The 25,521-nt window shown below is 34.5% G+C and overlaps 1 protein-coding gene across 7 annotated transcripts in view; it reads right to left on the bottom strand.

The window, feature by feature from the left end:
* Window positions 1-25,521, bottom strand: part of LOC150002045 (tRNA wybutosine-synthesizing protein 3 homolog) — a 272,954-nt gene that overhangs the window by 229,769 nt on the left and 17,664 nt on the right. For 3 of the 7 annotated variants that reach the window (XR_016513126.1, XR_016513123.1, XM_090287457.1), the window contains one exon: window positions 24,625-25,177. The exons of 2 other annotated variants lie outside the window; for them this stretch is intronic. Coding sequence is in view for 1 of the 5 variants with exons in the window: in XM_090287457.1 (XP_090143583.1) it covers window positions 25,130-25,177 (48 nt within the window). In the remaining 4 variants the exon portion in view is untranslated. Of the gene's footprint in view, window positions 1-11,892; window positions 12,048-18,842; window positions 19,796-24,624; window positions 25,178-25,521 lie in introns of those variants that run through there. 2 more of the 7 variants (XR_016513125.1, XR_016513122.1) reach the window with 2 other exon arrangements.

Raw genomic sequence — 25,521 nt, 5'->3', positions numbered from 1 at the left:
AGCTCAGGAAAAATTAGCCACTATCACAAATATAATGTGGCAGTGTTTTATCTATGTGTATTGGCCTGTTTACCTTATATATATTATCTTTTGCTTTCATTTCCCCTTGAATTTATATTTCCATTTCATTTTTGGCCATAAAAACTTTATCTTAATATAATCAATTTTTATTCCTGAAAGACATTTATTGATAATCCTATTTTTATTCTTTGCAAAAAATACATATAAAAAGTACCCATCAGTAAAGGAGTAGATAAAAAAACTGTGGTACATTCACACAATGGAATACTACACAGCAGAAAGAAAGAAGGAATTCCTACCCTTCACAACAGCATGGATGGACTTGAGAATATTATGCTAAGTGAAATAAGCCAGGCAGTGAAAGACAAAATCATATGATATCACCTGTAAGTTGAACCTAATGAACAAAACAAACAAATGAGAAAAATAGAACCAGAGACATGGAAATAAGGAACAAACTGACAATGATCAGAGGGGAGGGAGGAGGGAGATAACAGGGAAAGAAGGAGAAGGGTCTAGTCAATGAACTAGTATAAATGACCCATGCACATGGGCAACAGGGTGGGGATTGACTGTGGGAGAGGGGGCATGGGCAGGGCAGGAGAGAGCAGTGGGGAAAACATTGGGACAGCTGTAATTTAACAACAATAAAATTTTAAAAAATGAATAAAAGTAGAAATGTTTTTTGACTGTATATTATAATCATTTAAAATTATTCTGGCTTGAGTAATTAGTATTACTGTGAATTGTATAGTGTTAATATTGCTATATAATTATTCAATAGTAAAAGTAAAATTTTATTAGAAATGCATTTCTCATTGAGATTAGTGGTATTTTTTGCAATTAGTTCTTGTTTCTGTGAATGCTTAAAAAATTGTTAGAGTGGAACAGAGTTCAACATAAACTATATTCCAATTTGTCTTGTTTTTATAGATGTGAACACAGAGAAATTATTTTCACAGAAATCCACATAGGGGAATGCAAGAAAGTTGTATTTCTTTTTCATAACATGTCATTCAATTCTTTTAGTGCCAAAAATCACCATGATCTGTCATAAAAAAGGATTTTTTAATATAAAATGGTTGACACATCTTTGAAGTCCAAAATCACAGTGATATATCACCAAAAATTATTTTTAGTCATTTTTAATTAAGTCTCATTTCAAATTGGCAAAAGCAGAGGATTAGAAACCACCTGACTTGAAAAATGATTTGTTGCCCCATCATTACAGACCACACTTTCTGAATATCTGGTACTAAACCAAAAAAACTTTATAAACACATATGAGATGGCTTTACATTATATCTGTTACTCTTTTATTTGAGGGTATCTTATATAACCCTATATGTCCAGAAGAGTTAGAAAAAATTAAAGTGTGATTTCATTACATTCTTTTTAATTTAATATTTTTGAATTACAGGTTTATTTTATTGTATACTTGATATATATTTTTTATCATGCTTTGGCATTGCACAAGTAACTTATTAAATATAGGAGAATGTCTGCCCTACAATCTAATTAGCAGAGGATCTCCAAACTAATCAGGCTCACATTCTGTCAGAAAAATTTTACCTTTATGTTTTAGTTCAAACAAATGTATTAATACATTTTTCATGCATTATTATAAAAAGCCGTGAGGAAATAAGACAGAGACAGAGAGAGAGAGAGAGAGAGAGAGAGAGAGAGAGAGAGAAAAAGAGAGAGAGCCATAAGTAGCCATTAGAATTAAAATGATGTCAGTCATTAATAGTAGATATGTTACAAAAAATATAATAAATAAGCTGTTTCTTATTGCTTAATTTGTAATAATTTAGTAAAATGGTTAGCTAAAACTATAAGTTCTTTATAAAGTAAGAGGGATAGCACCCTGACAACTCTGGTGGGGATGAGGGCTTATTATTGGGGGTGGAAGGATTGAGCAAAAAAGAAAAAAAAGAGAAAGAACTCGTGGACATGGGCAACAGTGTAGTGATTGTAGGAGGATGGGGATGGGTAGAAGTGAAAGTGGGTGTAGGGGGATAAATGGTGATGGGAAAAAAATTAAAAGTATAAGCTCTGAGGGGGGAAAAAAACAAGGGGAATAATATAAGACTTGGCCATTTTCAGTACACATCAGGGTTTATCAGTTAGTTATCGATACAATATTGTTGCAAAACAACCAATCATATGACATCATGTCCTATGACTGTAAACATTTGTTTTTCACATTTGCTTCTAGTGTCAGCTGACCTAGGTAGGCTAGCCTGGACTGGGTGACTCTCCCATTCTGAGCTAGGCACTTTCATCCTCTTGGGAGGGAGCTAGTCTGGGCTGGGCTCAGAGGGGTGGCTCTGCTTTCTTCTGTGTATTTCTCATTGTTTTTTTAAGATAACCAGGTTAATTTGGGCATGTTCTTTAAAGTGATGTCAGAATAAAAAAAAAGAATATGTGTTTTCAAACACTTAAGGCTCCTGTGGCTTAGGCTAGAAATTGGCATATTGTTTGTCATTTTGTTGGTCGAAGCAGACCACAAGGCCAAACCTAGGATTGGGACATAAGGCTGGGTCATAAGGAGAGAACAGGGCACAGTTGAATGACTAAGGACATGGATATAGAAAGAAATGGAGCCCAATAATTTAGTATACCACTGTGTGGCTAATGAACTTTAAACTTCAGTTTTGGAAAATATTTAAATGTGACTCAAATGTAGGTATCAAACATAATTCATTTGCATTCATTAGTTAACATGATCAAACATTTACAGTATGCTGAAAAAAGGAGAAAGAGAAAAGCACATACTGCTAAAATCTACTTAATCTGGCAACTGGCAGGAAGTTTTACTTTTGTGTTAGTAGGAAATAAAAAATAAATATTTTATAATATGAAATAAAATTAACATCATCAGGAATTGGTATCAAGAGTTCCTCTTACTTTAAAAAATGGTTCTAAATATCTTATCGAATAAAGTGTACCAAATTTGAGATAAATTATGTTAAAGTTTCACCTCTAAGTTTTAAACAATATCCATTGAAAAAGTTGGGTGGCCTGAAAAAATATTCCAGTTACATTTAAAATAGTCAACACTGCTCACTTATGCTACTTAGGCAACTAAATAACATGTTTCAGGTTTAAGATTTGGAAGAATTACTTGTTTCTCACTTCTGGCCACTTTACTTTGCTCACAACACTTTCTGTCAATAGTGATGCATTCTTCGATCCTGATGGGGAAATTAGAAGCAAGACCTTAAAACAATTTTTATTGCACACATCCCAGGAGATCATATATCTAAATTCTGAGCATCCCAAAATGGGTCAAAATACCCATTTCTTGCCCTGGCTTGTTTGGCTCAGTTGATTGGAGTGTTGTCCCATGCACCAGAATGTCACGGGTTTGATTCCTGGTCAGGTATATACCTATGTTATAGTTTCAGTCTCTGGGTGGAGTATGTACTGGAGGCAACCAACGAATGTTTCCCTCTCATTTTGATTTTTCTTCCTCTCTGTCTTCCTCTCTAAAATCAATAAATGTGTCTTTGGGCAAGAATTTTTTAAAATACTTATTTCTTACGGAAACATATGTAAGGTAGGGATATACCGATGTATTGTGACCTTAAAATGCAGTTTAAAAATTATCAGGCATGTATCTACCTCTTGTATTTATTTTATGTTAATTTACTTTAATTATGTGTAATTGCTTTTTCTCCTAGATGAATTTTGGATTCATTTTGTCGAGTTCAAACAGTATCTTTTAAGATTTGGCTTGGAATGTATTTAAACGTGCATATTAATTGGAAGTAGCTATCACAACTTTGCCATATTGTTTTTCTATACAGGATTATGACATTTACATATTTATTTATGACATTAATATTTATAAGCTAAACCTTGTTGCCTTCCCATAAGACCTCCACATTTCTTTCTTAGGTTTTTATATATAATTCCTGTGGGTGAATAAAAATTGTTTTAAATTATAATAATTGATTATTTTTTAATAGAAAAGAATTTCAGGATGCATATTTTCTGGGTTGTTAGTTTGTAAATGGATGGCCTCAGGATTATTAGGAAATTTTAATTAATGTTTAAAAATATTAATTTAATTAATATTTGAAATACATGTGTAAGTTTTATCTTTAGTTAATAATTTAGGTATTTTAAATGACATTCAAACTTCTAAAATTATCCAATGATAAATTTTCACTATGTTTAGTTTAAAAGGTCTGTGCTTTCTACTTATTATTTTTGGTTATAATGAGCCATTTGAATTTCAAAGATTTAAGCCTAATTTGTAAATGAACAATGTAGATACAATTAGATATATTTGTCTCGTTGCTGTCTCACTGAAGTAAAATTCCCTTTGTCTATCCTCGTAAAGATATTTTTAGTAATTTGTAATAAGAAAAAGCTTTCTGAATAAGCCTGAATTAGAAATTTCCAAGGAATACAAAGTTGATGGATCTGTTCTTTTTCTTTTTATATTACTGTTCTACAAACACAATAAAACACATGTCTCAGATGTGTATTTTGATGTACCTGAAAAAATAAAGTCAGAATATACCTCTGGTAAGGATAGGGAAAGTTTATATATTTGATGTGGCTCTAACTATAAGAGTATATAGATGATTTACATGCTTATTATACAGAGATACAAAAGACAAAATTTTGTTTTAATTTTCTTGTAACAAATGTGTTGCTTTAAATTATTTTTAGTTCAAAGATTGATGAAATAAGCAGTTCTTCGAAAAAGTACTGCAATCCCTCTCTAAAGACACCCACAATAATACACCAAGAAGAAATGTCATTAGCAGTCACCTTACTCAGTGCCTGCTGAAAAATGATGGCTAAAATACAGAATGAGTTCTTTAATTTGCTCCCATTTATCTTAAAACTCACAAGAACAAATGGGCTGTTTTCAAAACATGGAAATAGGCAATTTATCTTTGTTCATACTGAACAAAATCTTTCTGCTCATCAGTCTCTACATAATAGATAGATATAAAGGAGGGTGTGGGAAATGAAGAAAATACAATACTGAGGAAGAAAGGAAAGAAAAGATATCAAGTTTTTAATAAATAATGTTAGAGAGCACATTTAAAAGGAGGACTCACGGTAAGACTGAGAAGGAAAATTAAAGGAAATGATACAAGAATGGAATAAACAGACATGTTGCAATGAATCAGAGACATATAGTCTCAATAGAAAAGGGATCATGTGGGATTTAGAAGATAAAAAGGTGAAAGGAAGGAAAGAAGGAATGAAGGAAAGAAGGAAGGATAATTACAGCTTAAAATTCTGAACCTCTGATGACATTAGATTATAATCCAAAGAATAACATAAATATTTATGAGTCCATTGTGATATACATTTAAAAAGCCAAATCAATGAGAAAGGACACATTTTCCCTAATAAAAATTTTAATTAATAAATGTAGAAGAATAAGGGGGAATTACCATTGGAAAATACCATAATAATAATTGTTGCAGGCATAATCCACCAACTGAAGCTAAAATTAATAAGTGAAACTTTGAGGGGAATTGAATAGTATTTGTATTTGCATAGCCTCAAATATTTGTCCCCAAGTACTTATTAATTACAAATGAGCAAAGAGTGACTTACAGTGGAAAGATGTAGGACCCAAAGACAGAACTTTAGCCACGTGATCACTAGCTATGTCACCAATGATAAGACTTACTGACATCATGTACCCTATGGTGTGTACCTAGGAGGGCACAAGATCACTTCTGCGGTCTTTCTAAACATGTATATTCCTATTAAAAATAACATCAGATGAAACAAAATGAGAGATACTCTATATACTAACTGACCAGTACTGACCAATAAATAGTGTCAAGGTTCTGAACAATTAAAAAAGACTGAAGAATGATCATAGGTTAGAGGAGCATAAGGAGACAGGGCAACTCAATGAGATATGAACCCTTGGACCAGATGTGGAAAAGAGAAAGGTCATTAGAGAAAAACCTAGCGAAATTTGAATAAGCTCTTTATTTTAATTAATAGTAGTATACCAATGTTAATTTCCTGTTTTGTTTTTTAAGTCCTCGCCTGTTGGATCTTTTTCATTGCTTTTAGAGAGAGATGAAGAGGGAGAGGAAAAGAAAGAAAGACACATCAATGGGAGAGAGAAGCATCAACTGGTTGCCTTCCATATTTGTACTCAGTAGAACAGGCGATCAGACTCGCAGACTAGGTATGTGCCCTGCCAGGAATAGAACACATAGCTTGTTGGTTATCAGAGGGCACTCCATCTAACTGAGCCACACTGCCCAGGACAATATTCTTATTTTGATTATTTTACTGGGGTTATGTAAGATGTTAACATTAGGTGGGGGGCTCAGTGAGGATAAATGGATTCTATTTTGCAACTTTTCTGTAAATCTAAAATTATTTCAAAATAAAAGTTTTTAAAAATCTGGGCCTCAAGTAAACATTTTACACAAGGCTTCTGTTGTAAGAATAATGTCTAGTACATTTATCTGTGTTTGGTTTTGCTGGTTTTTGATATGTCGAGTGATTTTTTTTTCTGTATCTGTGTCCTTTACAATGAGCAACAATGCCCCTTTCTTCAAGGGTTATTACAGGGCACTGGAATTCTCTGCTCCAATCAAGATTCTCAATTCCAGCCTTAGCAATGTGACAGGGGCATTGAAGAGTGACTCTGTGTTCTTTGGCAATTATCAAACCAGTAGCAATCATAACAGCCTAGTGTGAAGAGCTTTTGCTTGTTCTCCTGGTACCAGGTAGTCCTGGATCATTATTTTATGAAGTGGGTAAGGAGAGGGGACTAACTCCCAAATTTACATAAATGCCTATCGATTGCTGAACAGAGGTTTGGATCAGATTTAATTTGATTTAGAGGAAATAACAGAACTTTTCTTGCATCTTCGATTGTTGATTAAGACTTATACTCATTACTCCTCTTAAATCTTCTGTTAATTATTAAATAAATAATACTGTGATGAAGAAATGCCCTCTGCTTATTTTGGAATAAAATATAAAGCAGAAGTTCTCTGACCTAAAGTGATAATAATTATAAATCCCTCTGCTCTAGACTTAAAAAAAAAAAATCCCTGTTGGCTCAAGTATCTATAAAATACGTTCTTGATTTCTGGCCAAGATGGAGGTCTAGACTGACACTCCCCATCTCCCTCCATAACTAAGAAGGAATACCACTACTGCAAAATGAGAAATAACCAGAAGTTCCAGAAAATAAAGCTACATAGAAGTCCAACGTATGAAGTTATAAATAAGTGGTGCTTGTCCAGACAGGTAGCAGGGGTGAAGCCAGGGCACAGAGGTCAAGCTGTGTTGGCGGCAGCAGCTGTGGTGACAGCAGTGGGATGGTGGTAAGCATAGACACCTGTACTTAAGGGGAGGCAAGAAGCACCTGGAGAGCACCCCTGGCTGCAGACCAAACTCATCAGTTCACGATTCCAAAGCCGGGAAAGGCAGACCCCCATTGCCTCGGACTGTGAGGGCTGGAGGGTGTGGGGATGGTGGAAGATGTTCTGGATCTCTCAGCAGAGAGCAAATGGCAAGAATCCATCTTGGACACCCACCCCCACACAAAATGCCACAGCGTGGTGAGAAGGGTCACCTGGTAGTGACAATTGCATGGAGCTTCGCCCCCTATAGCATAGGAGGTGTGACCACCCCACCCAGGAAGCAAAGGTAAACACAAAACTGTCAGGATGGCACAGATTATGGTAGAGATCCCAGTGACACAGCTGGCCAGCCAGCAAATATCTAATCTAATGGCTCAGCATATAGGTAATCTTTCTGAGACACAGTTCAGAGCTTTGGTTATACAAATGCTAACGGACCTAACAGCAGATATTAAACAAGATGGGGAAAGAATGAAGGCTAGTCCTGCTGAAATAAATAAAAACACATACGAAACTAGTGGTGAGGAAAAGAAAACCAGGGATCAAATCAACAAATCGGAACATAGGGAAGGAACAAACAGTCAGCCAGGGCAGAAAGAGGAAACAAAAAGTGAGGAAAATAAAAAGAGGCTCAGAAACCTATGGGACAGCTATAAGCGGGCTAACATCTGAATCATAGGGTTGCCAGAAGGTGAAGAAGAGAACTAGAAATCAAAAAAATTATGTGAAAAAATAATGAAGCACAGAGAGTTCCAAAAAATCTGGACCCAGGGAAAACCAAACCAAGACACATTATAATCAAAATGTTAAAAAATAAAGATAAAGAGAGAATCTTAAAAGCAGCAAGAGAGAAGAGAATTACATACAAAGAGGTCCCAATAAGACTCTCAGCTGATTTCTCAAAAGAAACTCTGCAGGCAAGAAGGAACAGGCAAGAAATATTCAAGTAATAAAAAACAAAAACCTACAACCACGATTACTCTATCCAGTGAAGCTGTCATTCAGAATAGACAGGCAGAGAAAGTGCTTCCACGACAAAGTAAAGCTGAAGGAGTTCATCAGATCCAAACCACTGTTATATGAAATGTTGAAGGGACTTATTTAGGAGAAATAGGACCAAAACTATGAACATTAATATGAAAACTATATCACAACAACCAACAACAGAAGCTGGGGAACTGAAACAAAGGCAAACTGAGTAAGCAATGAGAGTGGGAAGAGAATTATAGGTATGGGGAACATTATGGGGGAGGTCAGCAGGGAGGGGGAAAGAGGGATGGGAGGGAGATGGTTCAGGAATTAAAAAGCATAGTAGGAGGGAGTGGAGTAGGCAGAAAGATGTTGAGAAGAACTATATGCACAACCAACAGGCATGGACTAAGAGAGGGGCGGCAACTAGTGGGAGGGGAGTCACTGGGTGAGGGGAACAAAGGGAAAAGAAATTGGGACAACTGTAACAGCATAATCAATAAAGCATATAAAAATTTAAAAAATATGTTCTCTCCATCCATGTTTTTTTAATCCTCATTCAAGAACATTTTTCACTGCTTTCAGAAAGAGAGGAAAAGAGTAAGAGAGAAACATTGACTAGTTGCCTCCAAGATGTGCCCTGAACAGGGTTTGAACCTGCAACCAAGCTCTGTGCCCTGATGGGAAATTGAACCTGCAACCTTCTGGTGTATGAGATGCCATTCCAACCGACTGAGCCACATTGGCCAGGAATCTCCATTCATATTTATTCTTCTCTTGAGATATTCAAGAATTGACTATTTTCATGATGAGTTGCCACTTCTGTAAGTTTGAGGTTAAAGAGTGGTGTGCTTTATGGCAGTGTATTCAGAGAAGGTACCTGACAGGCTTGTGGAACATTAAAGATTTCAGTAACCACTTTGTCTGCTTAGAAACCAGATGAATATTTCCTTCTTGTTTGTTAGACGAGCAAGCAAACTGTTAATTTACAGATGACTTTGATTTCTCACTTGATTCTACTATGTTCTGAAAAGAAGTTTCCAGAGCTAGACTCCATCACTACCAATTTCTTTTTCTCCATGGTGTGTGAATGCATTTCAGTGAGGAAAGAAGAGTTTGATAAATGACTTATCCAGAATATAAAGAGCTCGGTGTTTGCCAAGCGCTGCTGTCTTTTATTCCTGGGTAACCTGGATTTGCATTAGAATTCAGCTGCAATTGAACAGCATAATTTATGATGCTCCCAGAATACTTACTATTTTTTGTTAATTCCCTGGACTGATCATGCAAATTCATTCTTATTGCCACATTAGCAATTTAGAGATTTCTATTTTCTCCTTGAAATGATCCGTTTAAGAATTTATATTTGTACCTAAAGTAAACAGTCTTTAATTCAGCACAAATAGTTTATGATGACATTATTCTTGACACATGGCTTTCAATGGGTATTGGAGTCAAATTCTGATTTTCTGGTCAGTACTTAGAAGCTGCACTAACTAGAAATTAGGGTTACACTTTGTCCTCTGAGCTTTAAAATGTAATGTCAACACTATGGGCTAGAACATAGGTTCTCAACAACTTAAAAGGAAAATGATTGGGAACTTTCTAGTAAGTAGATGAACTATATTAATACATACCAAATTGTCAATCAGAATGAAAGCTCAGCAATCTTAGAGTAACACCATTAACAATTGGACTTATCTAACTCTTCTTCCTCAGCTGTCATGATCTCCAACCATGTCCTGTATTTCCACACCTCATGAATATGATTTCCCTTGGTAAATAAGTAAAATGGCTACCAATTATTTTTTCCAAACTCCTTTAGAGCAGGGAGTATTATTGTGAATATTTCCAGAATGCATACACAGCTACATATGGGATTGTTTTTTTAATAATTTGGCTTTCTGGAATCTGCCTCAGTGAAACATGAATCTGATCAGGCCACCTCTGGGTCCTGAAAGAGGACATCTTAGAGGTTTTCAATGCAATTATGGAGCCCCAGACAACCTTACTTTAAATCAGAATGCACTATCACTTCCAAATTTATTCTTCTATTGATTTGTATGGAATAATATCTCTGTGTTACTTACTAATTGTGTGATTTTTTGGCAAGTTACCTAGACTTCTTTAAACCAATTTTCCCTAATTCTAAATGAAGCTAATAATTTATATCCTGTAGACATGTTGTTTGGATTAAATATAATACTCAGAAAGTGTATGACATCTTTGTTTGAGTTGATAATAAATGTTTAATAAGTGGTAATAAAATTAAAATATAGTGAGTTCAATATAACTAAGGTTTTTATAACAAATTATGACCTTTTACAGCCTTGGAGGTAAAGACAAACCTAGGGGCACAACCTCAGAAAACCTGCATTAGAAGATCAGAAATACATCTTATTTGCTCTATGGGAGTTATATTTCCCAAACCCGAACACTGAAGACAATGTTACTGGTCATCTGGTCCAATCTCATCACAAAGTGTTCCCTACTAGAACTTCACTTAGATTCTTAAAGACCTTTTAGTAATTAAGAACTGACCTCTTTAGAAGACCCTTTCCTTTTTCTAATTTTGGATAAACCTACCCATGAGAGAACTTGACTTCTTAAAAAATAATACTGTTAAATGATCCACTGGGTTTTTCTTTCAGTGGTTGCTTTATTGAGGGACGTGGCTCAGGTAAAGTTTCTGTTACTAGAAATATAGTAATAAAGAGTTAACATCTATGCCCTTATTCTTGAACTTGTACATTTGAATGAATATATATGTATGTATGTAAATGCTTATCACTTCATTAACATGTTATAGCCATAAAAGTGAGGTACCTTTTACATAGGTACCATTTTGGAGATTCGTGTAATTATATCTACTGAGCAAGACACTCGCACACAGTGTAGACAGTATTCCTATCACAAAGCAGCTGAGCACGCATAGCTAATATAACATTGCGCAGAAGAGGTCAGGGCCGTGCTGCTTTCTGAGGAAGAAAATTAGCTGTTAAGAGTATGTACAGACCAGAAAGACATGTTGAATCACCAATACAGGAAAGATAGTGGAGGCCACAATGTTCATCCTCTTAATTATTATGTAAATGAGGAACAAAAACTGGAAAGGGGTAGTCACACAGCTGGGAAATGACAGAGATGAAATTGAAACTTGGCTGTCCTTACTCCTGTCACCTTTTGCCTTATGTCCCATTCTTTCAACATCCTTCCTCCAAATGGCTTTAAATCATGGGTATTTTAGGCATGTGGCATGTTAGCCTCATATAATACAGACATCAGTGATTTTTATAATAGGATATGCTTAACATCAACATGCAACTTTAAGCCTGTAGTGTGAGCAATAATATTGTTTCTGCATGTTTTGCCACTTTCCATTAACCTTGTAATAAAACTTCTCTGTAGTTTAGAACCCTTTTGTCCTTAGGTATGAGAACGTTAAAGCTTTACCTATTGAAAATATACTTTATTCTCTTTTATTTTCTTAAGACTGGTTATTGAAAACAGAATGGACAATTAGGAGCAGAACCAAAACACAGTATTGTTCTTTCATTTTTCTTTCCAGGTAGGCAACCAGCAGCAGAATTTTGTAGGCAGAGCACAGGCCTCTGCAGCCGGAGCTCTGAACAAACGGCATCATTGACATGTCTAGACATTCAGGCCATAATTCTGATCCTGAGTTAGAAAAAGTAGAACTCCATGTCATTTGAATCAATGTAAGCTTAACGGACATTTTTATCATAGTAGAAAAAGTAACTTTCTTTTGGTATTTTCTGTAGGTCTAACAAATACTAGAAATAGAAAATATACCCAGTTTTTGAATCAAAGGAGATACTTTGATTTTCAATTGAAAAATGTTAAACAGAACATGCTATGCTTTCTGAAGCACAACAGATTTTAAGCAGATTTTTAAAACTGGATTTAGAAAAACAAATATAACTATCTTTATTTATGTGTGTAACTAGAGCAAGAAAGCTAAATTTTTCAGATACCCAGAAATGATTTATAGCTTGCAATTACACATTCCATTCAATATAAACAAAATCATAATTCATATTACATAATCTGTAGTGCATTCTAAAATATGTAACTCTACTATAAAAAAAAAACATGTATTTTCTTTATATTATCTTTCATATCCAGCACCATGCCCTTAAAGTTAATTTTTACATAAAATAAGGAGTTGATATTATTAAGTCCCAGAAAAGGAACACAAAGTATTTTAGGAAGGAGCTTGAAATTATAAAAACTTTTATGAGTAGGAAAATCTGAGTTAGCATAATGGAAAGTATTCATTTTGTTATGGGAAGAAAAAAGCTCCATTCTAATGGACGCATTTGCTATATTTCACAAAATTTTGAAAATTAGTGAAAAATACAGAAGACTTTCACTGAGGCTCAGAAGGATAGGGACATAGTCTTGAAGAAAAAGACCAAGAAAACCCCCAAACTGACAAAAACAGGATATGAAGCACCATGCCCTCAAAAGTAGCCTGAACATATTATTAGTAGAATTAACAAAAATGAACTTTAGATAAGAAACTCAGAGCACACTTTTGTTTGACATTTTACAAATTAGACCAAGTAATAGAATCTATTCACAGTCTAACTAGGGGAAAAATTAGGGATCTGAGTCCAGGATAGCACTTTTCTAAGAAATATATTCCTGACCTTCTCTTTTATTAAAACTAAAATTCTTATTATAGTGCCACAAAATAAAATGACCCCTAGTGTTAAGAAATACATTTCTTAGAGTGAATCATAAACACCAAATATCACTTATAAGTATAGTAATATTAGCACACACTTTTTGTCACTGTTTGTAATATAATTAGCTACTTTATTGAATACAAAAAGATGCAAAGTGTATGATAAAGGCAATCTCTTCTCTCTTGCCCATTAAATAAAATATCTAATCCTCAGATCCACTCAAGCAATATTAGACTTTTGTCATTCAGAAAGGAATTTTCTCTCATTACAAAATATATATTTATAGCTATGAGCTACAGCAGATGTAGCTACAAGGGGAGAAAAGTGGGATTTTTTAATAAAAATTCTGGTAGCATCGTCAAGGACAATGTATGTGGAAAAATTTCAAGACAGGCTTCTTGAGTAATAAAGTTACATATATATAGGAAATCCTAGCTTTTAGGAACTGAATGGAAAAGTACTCAATTGTTTTGGCTGTGTAAATCATTAGACACATTGTAAAGAGACTTTAAAAGTTATAAGTATTTAAAAGCTTTTGAATTACTAAACCTACACAAATGAATTTGGTAGCTATTTAACAGTTAATTTTTGTATCTTAAAGAGCAAATATGAGGGAGAAAATATAATATTAAGGCATAATATTAAGGTATCAAAGAAGTGCAACACATTTTAAAGGGATCTTTTACTAAGAAAAATACTGAAAGAAGGTTGCATTAAGATTAAAAAATGAATAACCAAACTCTATTATGACATTTTTGCATGTTTGTAGCAAATAAATAACACTAGTAAATACCAGTCAGTGTGGTTTGTAAAAGCAAGGAGGGATTAGAACAAGAAGGAACTAAAAACCCAAATTCATTGTAATAAATACAAAATCAAACATTGAGATACAAAATCTAGGCACATGGTTAAGCTTTTTAGAAACTACTAATTGTAAATGATAAATACTTATGTTAAAAATAGGTTTATTTTGCACTGCATTATTTATTAGTGAAAATTAGAAAACAGAGTGAAAGTAAGAGCTAATAAAATACAGATTTAGGATATAAGTTAAAAATAAAAATTACAGTGTAAGTAATTTCAGAAAAAATTTTAACATATATGCATGTTAAACATATACAAAACCACTTTAAATATATGGTTTGAATTCTATTCTGAAGTTAATTTGAAAGCTTTCCTGGAAAAAAAAAAAACACCATGCTTCTTCCTATGTGCTTATTGCAAGCAGAGTAATTATGTAAGAAGAATACGCCATGATAATAAACTTCATTACTCAATAACGTTAGTAAACATTAAATATTTAAAGAATATTGTACTGCATGATGGTTTATTCTATTTAAGTATCCCAATTATAACAGCCTTTTCTTCTTTTATTTCTGGTAATCTGCTGTTAATGTGAGCTGATATTACAGTCATATGACCTAATTAAACATCAGGATTCATATTTAAAATATGTAATTATCAGAGTATCATTTAAAAAATGTAATTACTAGTTTCTACTTTAATAGCAAAAAATAATGTTCATGTCAACAGACTATGGAAAGTTTTCTGGAAAAGTTTTTCTTCTCTGATTGTAAAGAAACAATGAAAAATCTCAGGGTTGAAACTCATTATTAATATTATTTTCATGAAATAAATTCCCCTGTCTTTCATTATGTGAAAATTTCTGCTCCTAAAGGTATATTTATGTGTCAGGTCTTATTGTCACTTGTAGTCTATTCATCTTTCTTTACAGGAACATATATTCACTTTTGGCATTTGAAATATCCATATACAACGCTACTATGATAGGTAAGTAAAGCAACAAACTTCCATTATTTTAAAACAAAATAGGCTCAAAGATTTGGGGCTTTAGGAAGAAATTTTTCATTTTGAATTGCACAAAATCATTCATAATTACTTCAGTGATTTCAATATCACAAATCCCTTCTGATTAGCCTTCTTAAAAAAAAAAAGAATAAAGGAAAACCCGCTTCAGAATTGTTTGGCCCTGTTGGAAGCCTGTCTGAGAGAATGTCAGATTATGTAATTAAATTGGATCATGTATTTTCCATAGAAACAAGGCATGATACTGGAACTGATGAAAGCTATAGGCCCATTTCTATATTAGACTGCTCAGCATCAACAGGGCAGCAGCCCACTGCCTGACCAGCCAAGAGTTAAGATATCATACATAGCTTTTTAGTTTTAAAAATATGGAAAGGCGGAAAAAAGAAATGACTACAGATACGGCTGACAAAATGTAACCCTTTTAAGAAACTATTCTTTATTCCTTGAGTGAAAGAATGTCCTCACAAATAATACTTTACCATTTAGAAGACCGATTTGCTTAGAATATATTATAGAGAAGTCTGGGGAAACAGTTGAGATTAGGGTCCAAAAAGGACACCCAAGCAAGAAAGCAGGAACACGTAAGTTCACAGAGGAAAGCATGCCAAGTACCTCCAGGAGTTTGTAACTGAAAACACAAATGTAGTATATAAGAAAAATGTTTCTTTGTATTTTCAAGTGCAAAGTGTAAACTAGAGAGTCTCAGGATAAGCCGGAAGTCACTGGAACTGCATCTAACACAGGATAGCAGTAGCAGCAAAACAAATTGCTGAAGTTTCTCGGCATTTGATGATCTTTATCTTTGTTTCAAGGGACACTATTTCCTACCAGGCTTCTTTTCCATATTTTCTTAATGCATTTCAACTTTTCTGCCACCAAACCACAATTGTAGTCTTAAGGCCCCAGGCATGCTGTATTTTGAATTCCTCGGCATGGCTCTCAAAACAGAAAGTGTGCTATTTACATTTTGTATACACAATCATAAAGAAAATTCAGTGTCACAGAAGTCCCTCAAAATCAAGGGATCAAAAATAATCTGTCAACGGTTGTACCAAATCAAGAATACATTGTCCTCTGAGTCAGTGGACGTCAATATTAGAATGACTGTTTTGAACCAATAGCAATGGATTATATATAGACTCGGTGACTGAATGTAGATCTTTAAATTTTGTAATGACTTGTCTAAATATTGAACATTATATTTAACATAAAGAACAAATAGGACTGCATGAGGAACAGTAACATTAGCAACTTAAAAGAAAAAAAATTGACATGGAACTCTATAATCCTGATCAATTTAACTACAATTACCTACCTATCCCATTCTTTTTCTGGCACACCTGTAGATTTCACACAGCTATACAGAGGGAGACAGCAATTTCCTTAGGGGCCTATACAGAAGTCAATATATAGATCTGTGTTTTGAACTTGTAAAAAAAATGATTTTTATTATGAATTCCTTATACATACATCTTATTTGTGAAAATATTTAGTTCTGATCATTCTAATTATACACAGATTTTTGACTCAAGCTTACTAAAAATTTGAAGTTAAGCTTGTTCTTAATATTTATTTTATTTCACACCTTAGATATACTGTGATCTTCATGGCATACTGGAACAACAAAGGTGAAAACTTCTCGATATATAGCTTTTGTTAATAAAATGCCAAGTGACTAAAATATAATTTGATATAACATGACTCCATTTCATAGAAGAATAAGTGGTAGAATTTTTACTTCTGAATAGTAGTTAAAAATAAAAATACCAAAATACTCTGGAATTGGTTATGTAAAGAAAATAAATTCATCCAAAGCTCACACTTACCACCTCAGACTTCAATGAGGCTCAAACTGCTGTGCTGGGTCTGCTGTGCGTAGTTCTCTGCCACCTGGTGGCTGCTGGTGAAAACTCTAGACAATGAGTTTGGGCATTGTTTCTTTCTTTGCTCCCTTTATAGAACTAATGAATTGAAGTTCAATTTGACTACATGCCTGTTGCTGTGGGAAATATTGGCTAGTTCATGTGACTTGCTATTTTGCTTTTACCTCATTTTAAAGTATCAGTACAGATTAGCTCTAAGATTAACAGGTGGTTTAAATAAGTTATTGGCAATTGTTAAGTAAAATAAAATTAGTCAGAATTTCTTGATTTCTGCATAGTGCTTTTCTCCAAGGGGTTGAGAACAGTTTATTTAAGTCTTATCGTATCCCGGAAAATAGGTAAGAATAGTATTAAGTCATGAAAAGCTGAGGGACAAAGGAATTCATTAAATGAATGTAATGAGGCAGCATTTCTGAGTAACAATATGAACATTCCTGCTGCTACATCACAGAGAAATGAACTTAGTAGACTTAACCTTAGGTGTTATTTCTGTCAACACATTGCATGGATGATGTAAACTGCAAAATCTAACCTTTTAATAATTATCACGTACTGATTATCATACACTGATGAATCACTCATAATTGTTAATAAAAAAATCTTGCTGCCATGAACACACCTAGTGTTCAGAACGTAGTTTCTGAATAAAAGGAACCAAAGCACTTTGATGGATTCTACGCTGGGACAAACCTGGAACATCTTGTGTGAAATAATTTGGAAATGCTCAAAATCTGAAGCAGGTATGAAGAGAAGACAGGAGCCAACATGAAGTGACTCCTACTGTACAAGTCTGGGAAAATATAAGCATTAAAATAAAGAATGATAGCAATGGATTATAACCCACTGAATAAAATGAGAACCCGTGAGCCCATACTGATCACACACATAAATGGTGAGGGGGAAACTTTCTCTAAAAATAGAATATCAATTTAAAAATGCAGAAGAAATAATGAAAATAGCCAATTAGTATTTTGCAATCAAAGTCATCATAGTAATAGCTGATTCAGACAAGAATTGTCAATAGATGCTAAAATCAGTGTATAAAATTTGATAAGGAACATGTTATTAACATAGTCTCAAAGTATAGCATCCTACAAATTTCTTATTAATACAAAAAGAAATAATATTACCTTTAGAGTGGAGAAACTTGTCAGATACCACATGGACCAAATGATCAAAGCTAGTGTCACCAATGATGGGATAAACTGAAATCATGTGCCTCTCAAAGTGATTGACAAGAATACAACACTTATGTAGTGTTCTTGACAAAAATGCATAACCTGAATATAATTATGAATACATTCAAGAAAAATATAAGTTGATTGCTATTAAAAAAGTTCATGTATTTCTCATAATGTCAATGTTACAAAAGATAAAGCTTATAACATTATTAACTATTAAATGAGACTAAAGAATAATAAAAAATAAATGCAATTCATGTTCTTAAATTGGATCCTGGACCAGAAAAATGATTTACTAAAAACAATATCTTTGGGAAAATTGATGAAATTTGAATAAGATTTGTAGACTATGTAATTGTGTTGTATAAATGTTGAATTTCCTGATTTTTATAATTGTGTTTAGACCAGCCTTGGTCTAAAAAAAAGATACACTGACATATTTAAGAGCAAAAAGCATAGTACCTTTAACATTTTCAGGAAAAAAAATGTTTATAAACATATTACTTGTCCATAGATTTGAAATAATTTCAAAATAAAAAGCTTGCTGTAAAAAAAAAAAAAAAAAAAAACACAAGAATTTATCACCTTTAGTCACAAAGTATATCTTGGAATCTTGAATGCTGGGTCTGGAAATTTGGATATTTTGTCAGTTATAAAGCATGGTATTGTGCACACGGTGCCCCCTGAACTTTTTTTCACCACCAATTTTATTGACCATATTATAAATATTTTTCCAAGAAATGAATAGTAATAGAATTTGATTAGGAGTTTGTAATTTGTTTGTAAAATAATAAATTAGATAATGATCTTGAACTCTCATACATACTATACATTTATGAATTGTAATAGTTTAAAAAGGATCACACACCATGATCAAGTGGGATTTATTTCAGGGATACAAACCAATTTGGTTTGCATCTGCAAACCTATCAATAGGATGAATGACATAAACTAAATGAATGATAAATAAAAATCATATGATCATCTCAACAAATACAGAAACAGCATTAGACAAAATTCAACATTCATATGAGATACAAACTCTCAACAAAGTGGGTATAAAGAAAATATATCTAACACAATAAAGGTCATTTATGACAAGTCCATAGCTGACATAATGGTAGACAGTGAAAAGCTAAAATCTTTTCCTCTAAGATCAGGAACAAGAAAAAGATGTCCACTCACACCACTTTTATTTAACATGGTATTGGAAGTCCTAGCCAGAGCAATTAGGCAAGAAAAAAAAAATGCATTCAAATTGGGAAGGAAAAAAAGAAGTAAAACTGTCAGTATTTTCAGTTGACACATTATATATAGAAAACCTTTAAGGGGAGTATATGGGAACTCTCTGTACTTCTCAATTTTTCTATAAACCTAAAACCGCTCTAAAATAATATATTAAATTAAATAAATGAATGGTAACATGTACAATGGGTTAAAGTTGAAACTGAACCATTTTAAAACAAAAAGAGAAAGGGCTGAGAAATAAATGCTTAGCAGGAACTGTGTGCATAAAAATCCAAGACACTAAATTGTTGAGTTTAAGAACATAAGCATTTATAAGCATTAAAATTCTTTTTCATTAAGACAAGCTTACATGTTTAGAGCTGTACATTAAAGCAGAGGAAGGAGAGGCTTGAGGGTCAAAGCCCATTTTTAAATGCCAAATTTCCTAACCAAAACATATTTCTTACAATAAGCATTGTAGGGTATTGTTAGATTTATTCCCCCACCTTCAACTAACTTAAAGTCTCACCCGTAAAAGACGACTGCAGTCTTTTTTCACGGTTCTTCAATACTTAACCCAGGAAATTTAACTCCTGTCAAAACGGAAAAAGTCCTTTTCAAAACATGGTGGTCATTACTACCATTGCTCTGTTTGAGCCCCAGTGGTTCTGAAGAAGACTCCATCTCCTTTGTTCTGAGTTTAGCCACTGAGACCTTTGCCGTAGCTTCCAAAACATCATTGATGAGCACTCAGTCCTTGCAGGCTCTTAAATAGCTACCCATGGTTCAGCTACCTCAGGGATGGTGCATGCAATCAAGCACCAAGACCAGGCACATCACAGAACCTGCGGCGCTCTGCCCCTTTCTCAATGGGGGGGGGGGGAGTGGGTTAAAACCCTGGCACCCATACCCTCTTCTCGAAGAAACAAGCCTCCAACCCGGAGCCGCTTCATGGGTGTATAACCTGTGTAGCTGCACAGGGCCTCATACTTTGAAGTGCCCCCTCTCCCTCCACTTGACTTAATGCTCAATTGTTTCCGTTTTGTAATTCTTAAGTGATTTTTAACAAGGGGTTCCACATTTTCATTTTGCACTGGCCTTTGAAAATTATGTAGACAATCTTGCTCAAATCTGTTACTTGTATAATATAGTCATATCATAGTTTAGCTCTCGCCAAAGTTCTAAGCAGGGGCTGCTAATGCTGGTGCCCGCAGGACCAGGTATTGAAGGGGGAATGATTGTAGCAGTTAAGTCAGGAAAACAAGCCACCGCCCCAGGGGCAGTCAGTACTTGGCTCCGCTAAGTGTTGTCATGTGGGAATGCAGGCCTAGGGTAGCCAGATCTTGCAATTTTTAAAGGAATGCTACAGATGTACTTTTTAAAAAATGAAATCATCGTATTTTAAAATATTGGCTCAATTACGAAAAATACCCTCTGTGTGGGCCAAACAAAACAGCTGCTTGCCCATTCCTTGGCCACCAGTTTATGACCTTGGCTCTGAATTTCAAAAACAAAAGCATGTCTTAGTTTTCCTCCCCGTTTCTCAACAATCTGACAAATTTTTCTTTCCTCCTCTAGAACACACAAGTACAGCTGACTGACCCTTGAAAAACATGGATCCACTTATATGTGGGTTTTTTTCAATAAATATTGTAAATGTATTTTCTCTTAATAATTTTCTTAATAACATTTTCTTTTCTCTAGCTTGCTTTATTATAAGAATACAGTATAGAAAATATGTGTTGCTCTACTGTTTATGTTACTGGTGAGGTTTCCAGGCAACCATAGGCTATTAGTGTTTATGTTTTGAGGGAGTCAAAAATTATGTCCTAATTTTCAACTGTGCAGAGGGTTGGCGGCCCGAAAACTCTTGCATTGTTCAAGAGTCAACTATTGTTAACTCACAGGTGATACAGAGAAATGGAGAAGCCAGGCCTTAGGAACAAAAATGCCTGCCTCCAGGGGAAGAAAAAAATTTATTTATTTTGGGTAGACCAACAACAATGAAAATAAACCACAAGGTATTTCTCAATAAGTAATCTTATATATTAAACTATTCCTAAATTTCCCACTTTCAGTTATAAATATTTTTGATCAGGCTTGGGGATTGAATATATAAATAAAATATACTTAGGGATGCTAAGGAATGAGTGGAGTTCAATATCTTCTTGGTGTGATGGTCAGCACCTGGTATCCCTTCTCTACTAAGAGGTCCGGGGTGGTTCTGTTACCCTAAAGGGATTAGGAGGCAGTTCCTCTCTTCCAGATTCTCATGGGTATACTCAGGCTATAGAACTTGGGAACTCGTAGGTTCGTTCCTCAGGAATCAATTTAAGTGAGTGAAGGAAAATCAATGAATTATGAACCCTTTCAGGATATTTCTAAACAGCAAAATGCAAAGTCATTCCCCCATAGGACACTCTTCCCCAGCCCCACCCTACCACTTTTCCCATAGTTCCTATAGATGTAAGGCTTATTTTTAAATCATTTCTCTACTTTCCATGTACCTGCGTTGCAAATTTTTCCACATTCTATTCATTAAATTAGAAGAAATATTCCAGACATTCTAAGACTCTAAGATTTCTTTCCTGGCCAAATTCCCTTCTGGCAGGACTACTGTGTATTCCAGTGTATGAGAATGTGCACTGCACAAGTTCACAGAGTGTCATTCCTACTGTCATTAATGGGGAATGGCCCCTCCTGGAGTTGAGTGCAGTCCAACTTACACAGCTGTACCTGTTGCCATTCCTCTTGACAACAGCCTTAGACCTAAGGATAGAGACAGTGACTTCACGGGTGACTATATAGTTTCTGACATAGGTATATTGCAACATCTAATCATGTTCCTTTTGCATTAAAAAATCTTTAATTCCTCTTCAATGTCTTCAGGATTAACTCTATCACCAATGGATTCTAAACGGGAGATCAAATTTAATCAGAATCACTTGGATGAGTTTAAAAAAGTAGATTCTTAGAGCTGAAGACTGAAGATTCCAGCTTGAGAGATATAGGGGAGGACGCAGGAGTTAGTGTTTTAGAATGTAGCTCCCATGTTCTGTCCTACCCTGGGTAATTCTGGTGCACAGCTTGTTTAGGAAACACCTGTTGACCTCCACCATGGACTACAACGCTTTACCACTGGGCATGCAAGCTGCGAGACGGGAGCAACTTGGATGGGTTCCAAAGTGTCCTCAACCATACCTCAACATGTGACATTATCAATAATTAAGAAATACAGACTTCAATTCTGAGAAGATGGAGTATATATACTTTCTCCTGTTCCTTCCCACTAAGTGCAACTAAAAGCTCAACATTATGTAAAGAACATAAGATGACTGAGAGCTGAAGAGAGGGAGGAGGACCAGGTAGGGCTCTCAGAACCTAAAGAGCAAAACAGTGGGGACTTCCCTGGGATCTCCTTTGACCTTGCATATCCCAGACTGGGCACTGTATACACTGGCAATCCAGAATTGCCAATGGGCTCAGACAAAGACAAAAAAAAAAAAAAAAAAAAAAAAAAAAAAATCAACAAAACCGTGCTCTCAAAAGTCAAAGAACCAGGGAAGGAACGGTCTAACAAAAGGAAACTTTTAGAGAGTAATAGCTCTACTAACGAGGCCCACCAGTTAGCTGGAGCATAAGAGTTAGGTCAGGGAAGGAGAGGTGGGAGTCACTTTCAAAAGTTAAGGCTACTGGAATGGATGAGATGGCTAGAACAGAAACTTGGGAACACTCACAGGGTTACTAGCCTTTAGTTTACAATTAAACCTCTTGGGAGCTTTTAAAAGGTGAAAGATTTATGCAATTTGAAGAGAAACCAGAGTATATACTTGGGAGCTCAAAAACAACAACAACAAACCACATGCCAACTGCCCTGGAAGATTCTCAGGTTCTTCCTGTATTTGCTCATAATGAACAGATGATTCTAAAGTGCAATTGATGTTGAAAGCTGTTAAAGGGTTGGGGAGAAAAAAAAAAATCACAGACTCGCCGTAAACAGGAAAATGACTTTGAAGCAAGCTTTCAGGATGCCCACCAAAGGGCAGATTAATGGATTCTAGAGTGGTCAACAGCACCAAAGCTGCAATATGGGGAGGAGGTCAAAGACTCAGAGAACGGTCTTTCTGGAACAAGGAAACAGAGAAGTATTTCTAAATGTTGTAGTAATACTAAAACAAATTGGGAAAGTAAATATTAGTATCTTGTTTTAAAGGCAAAAAAGAGTTCAGAACTATCACAGAAAAGAGAGTAAAGGAATTTCACAATAACTTTAGAGCTATCTGAACACTCTCCCTCATGATTTTACTCAGGGAGACAACAGGTGTCTATGAAGTCAATCTATTTTTAAAATGAGAGTACAAAATACGTCAGAAAGCAACACTGAGATGCAAATCTAATTTATATAATTAAGAACATTATACAAATATTAGGAAATGAACAAATCACAACTCAATGTTTACTACCTTATGTTTCTTGACATCCTGGTATTCTTTCTTATAATTTTAGTTCTTGACTAGTAATTTCCCTTTAAATATTTTTATAATTTGATATATTCTGAAAATACAGTATGAAAGCATCTCCTTTTAAAATGAAAACAGGTTCAAGAATTTCTGGTTTAGATGGAGGACAGACAAAATCATGAGTACAGAGAATGTTTTGATGGTTGCCAGATGGGAGGGGGCTTTGGGGGGAATAAATGAAGAGGTGAGGGGGTGAAGTACAAATTGGTAGTTACAGAAAAGCCATGGAATATACAGTATAGGAAATGGAGTTGCCAAAGAATTTACAAACATATCGATGGACAAGAACAAAGATGTGGGGATTGCCTGAGGGAAGGGGGTTGCTGGGTGGAGGAAGGCAGAGGGAAAAATGGGGACACCTATAATAGTATAATCAATAAAATACAACTTAAAAAATGAAAATAAATGGGAAAAACAGTAACATGCATGCAAAATGCCCTGTTTTCTACTGCTTCCACATTTTTATTTAACTTGGTCCTGTCACAACTCCTACAGTCAATATGCAATTATTATATAGAATGGAAGCCCTCAGAAAATAAGTGACTTGCCCAAGGACCTCCAACACCTGTGTAGCAGTCAAAACTCAAACCCAAGCCTTCTGATTCCTTGCAATTTTCCACACCACATTTGTTCCATTAAGATCCTGGTGTCTTATCATTTCTGAACAGACTTAATGAGAAACTATGCTCACTGTTATGGAGACTGTGCCAGCGACAACCTCTGGTTTATGAAAATAAAGAGAAAAGACAGTTCAAATATTTTATAGTGAACAAAAAGGGCATCAGTTTTTTTATTCACAAGGTTAAAAGAGAAAAAAATAATTGTCATTGGACTCCAGGGCAACAGGCAAACTCTGACATGCCTTTAAAGGCTGAAGTTTTCAAAGTTAAAAATAAGTAAAATGTTGCTATGACTTTTATTCAAATATTCCTAATGTTCAGGTTCTCTTGAAGGGGTAGTACAGTTCTCCTGCTTTGCAACAGAAATTAAAACTTTAAAAAATCATAACGTTATTTTTGTAACAAATTTCTATGATTTAAGGATCGTACTGAACAAACATTATATACAGCTATTTTAAAAAGGTATTTGTTTATAAGATGGGTGTCTCTAAAATATAGAGATAAATTAAATCTTGCTTTTCTGAATGTCTGATACACTCAACAAAAATACTCTTATAAAGAGCAGCTTTATAATAATTAGTAGAAACTATTCTACCAAAGACACTTTAGAACCAAATCTTAGTAATCTTCAGGGAAGACAGTAGCACTGATTCCTGGATCATCATCATTTTCAAGTTCTTTATCATTTTCTTTAGTAATACATGTGTCATGTGCTTTTTCTTGGTTTCTTTTTTTCTTATGAGAATATGAATTATTTTCCTCGTTGACGTTCTCTTTGTGATGTGACTTAGTAATAGTTTGTCTTTCCAAAGCATGTTGTAGGCAGTTGTAAAACCTGGAAAGAAATAAGTACTATCATTATATCAGTGTCTTGAAACCAAATGACTGAAATACACCTAGAACTTAAAAATTATATAAATTTGATGTCTCACATTAACCTTAAAATATGAAACGACTCAAACAACTAATATGCTTCTTGCTTTTATTATTGTTTAATTAGGGGAAAGCGGTGTTTTCACTTAAGAACAGTCCTAAAAACTGGGTTGGAATCACCTCTTGACAATTTCTATTGTACCTCAATTTCTATTCCACATGTAGGTGTCAAACAAGGAAGGTAAAAAAAAAAAAAAGTTTTCTTTATAAAAAAATCATACATGTAATAGCTCATTTTAGAGAATT

This window comes from Furipterus horrens, unplaced genomic scaffold (genome assembly GCF_987537825.1).
Source record: "Furipterus horrens unplaced genomic scaffold, mFurHor1.1.pri manual_scaffold_9, whole genome shotgun sequence".
NCBI classification, from domain to species: Eukaryota; Metazoa; Chordata; class Mammalia; order Chiroptera; family Furipteridae; genus Furipterus; species Furipterus horrens.
The sequence above is the reverse complement of the archived record's forward strand: the minus strand, read 5'-3'. Positions and strand labels throughout refer to the sequence as shown.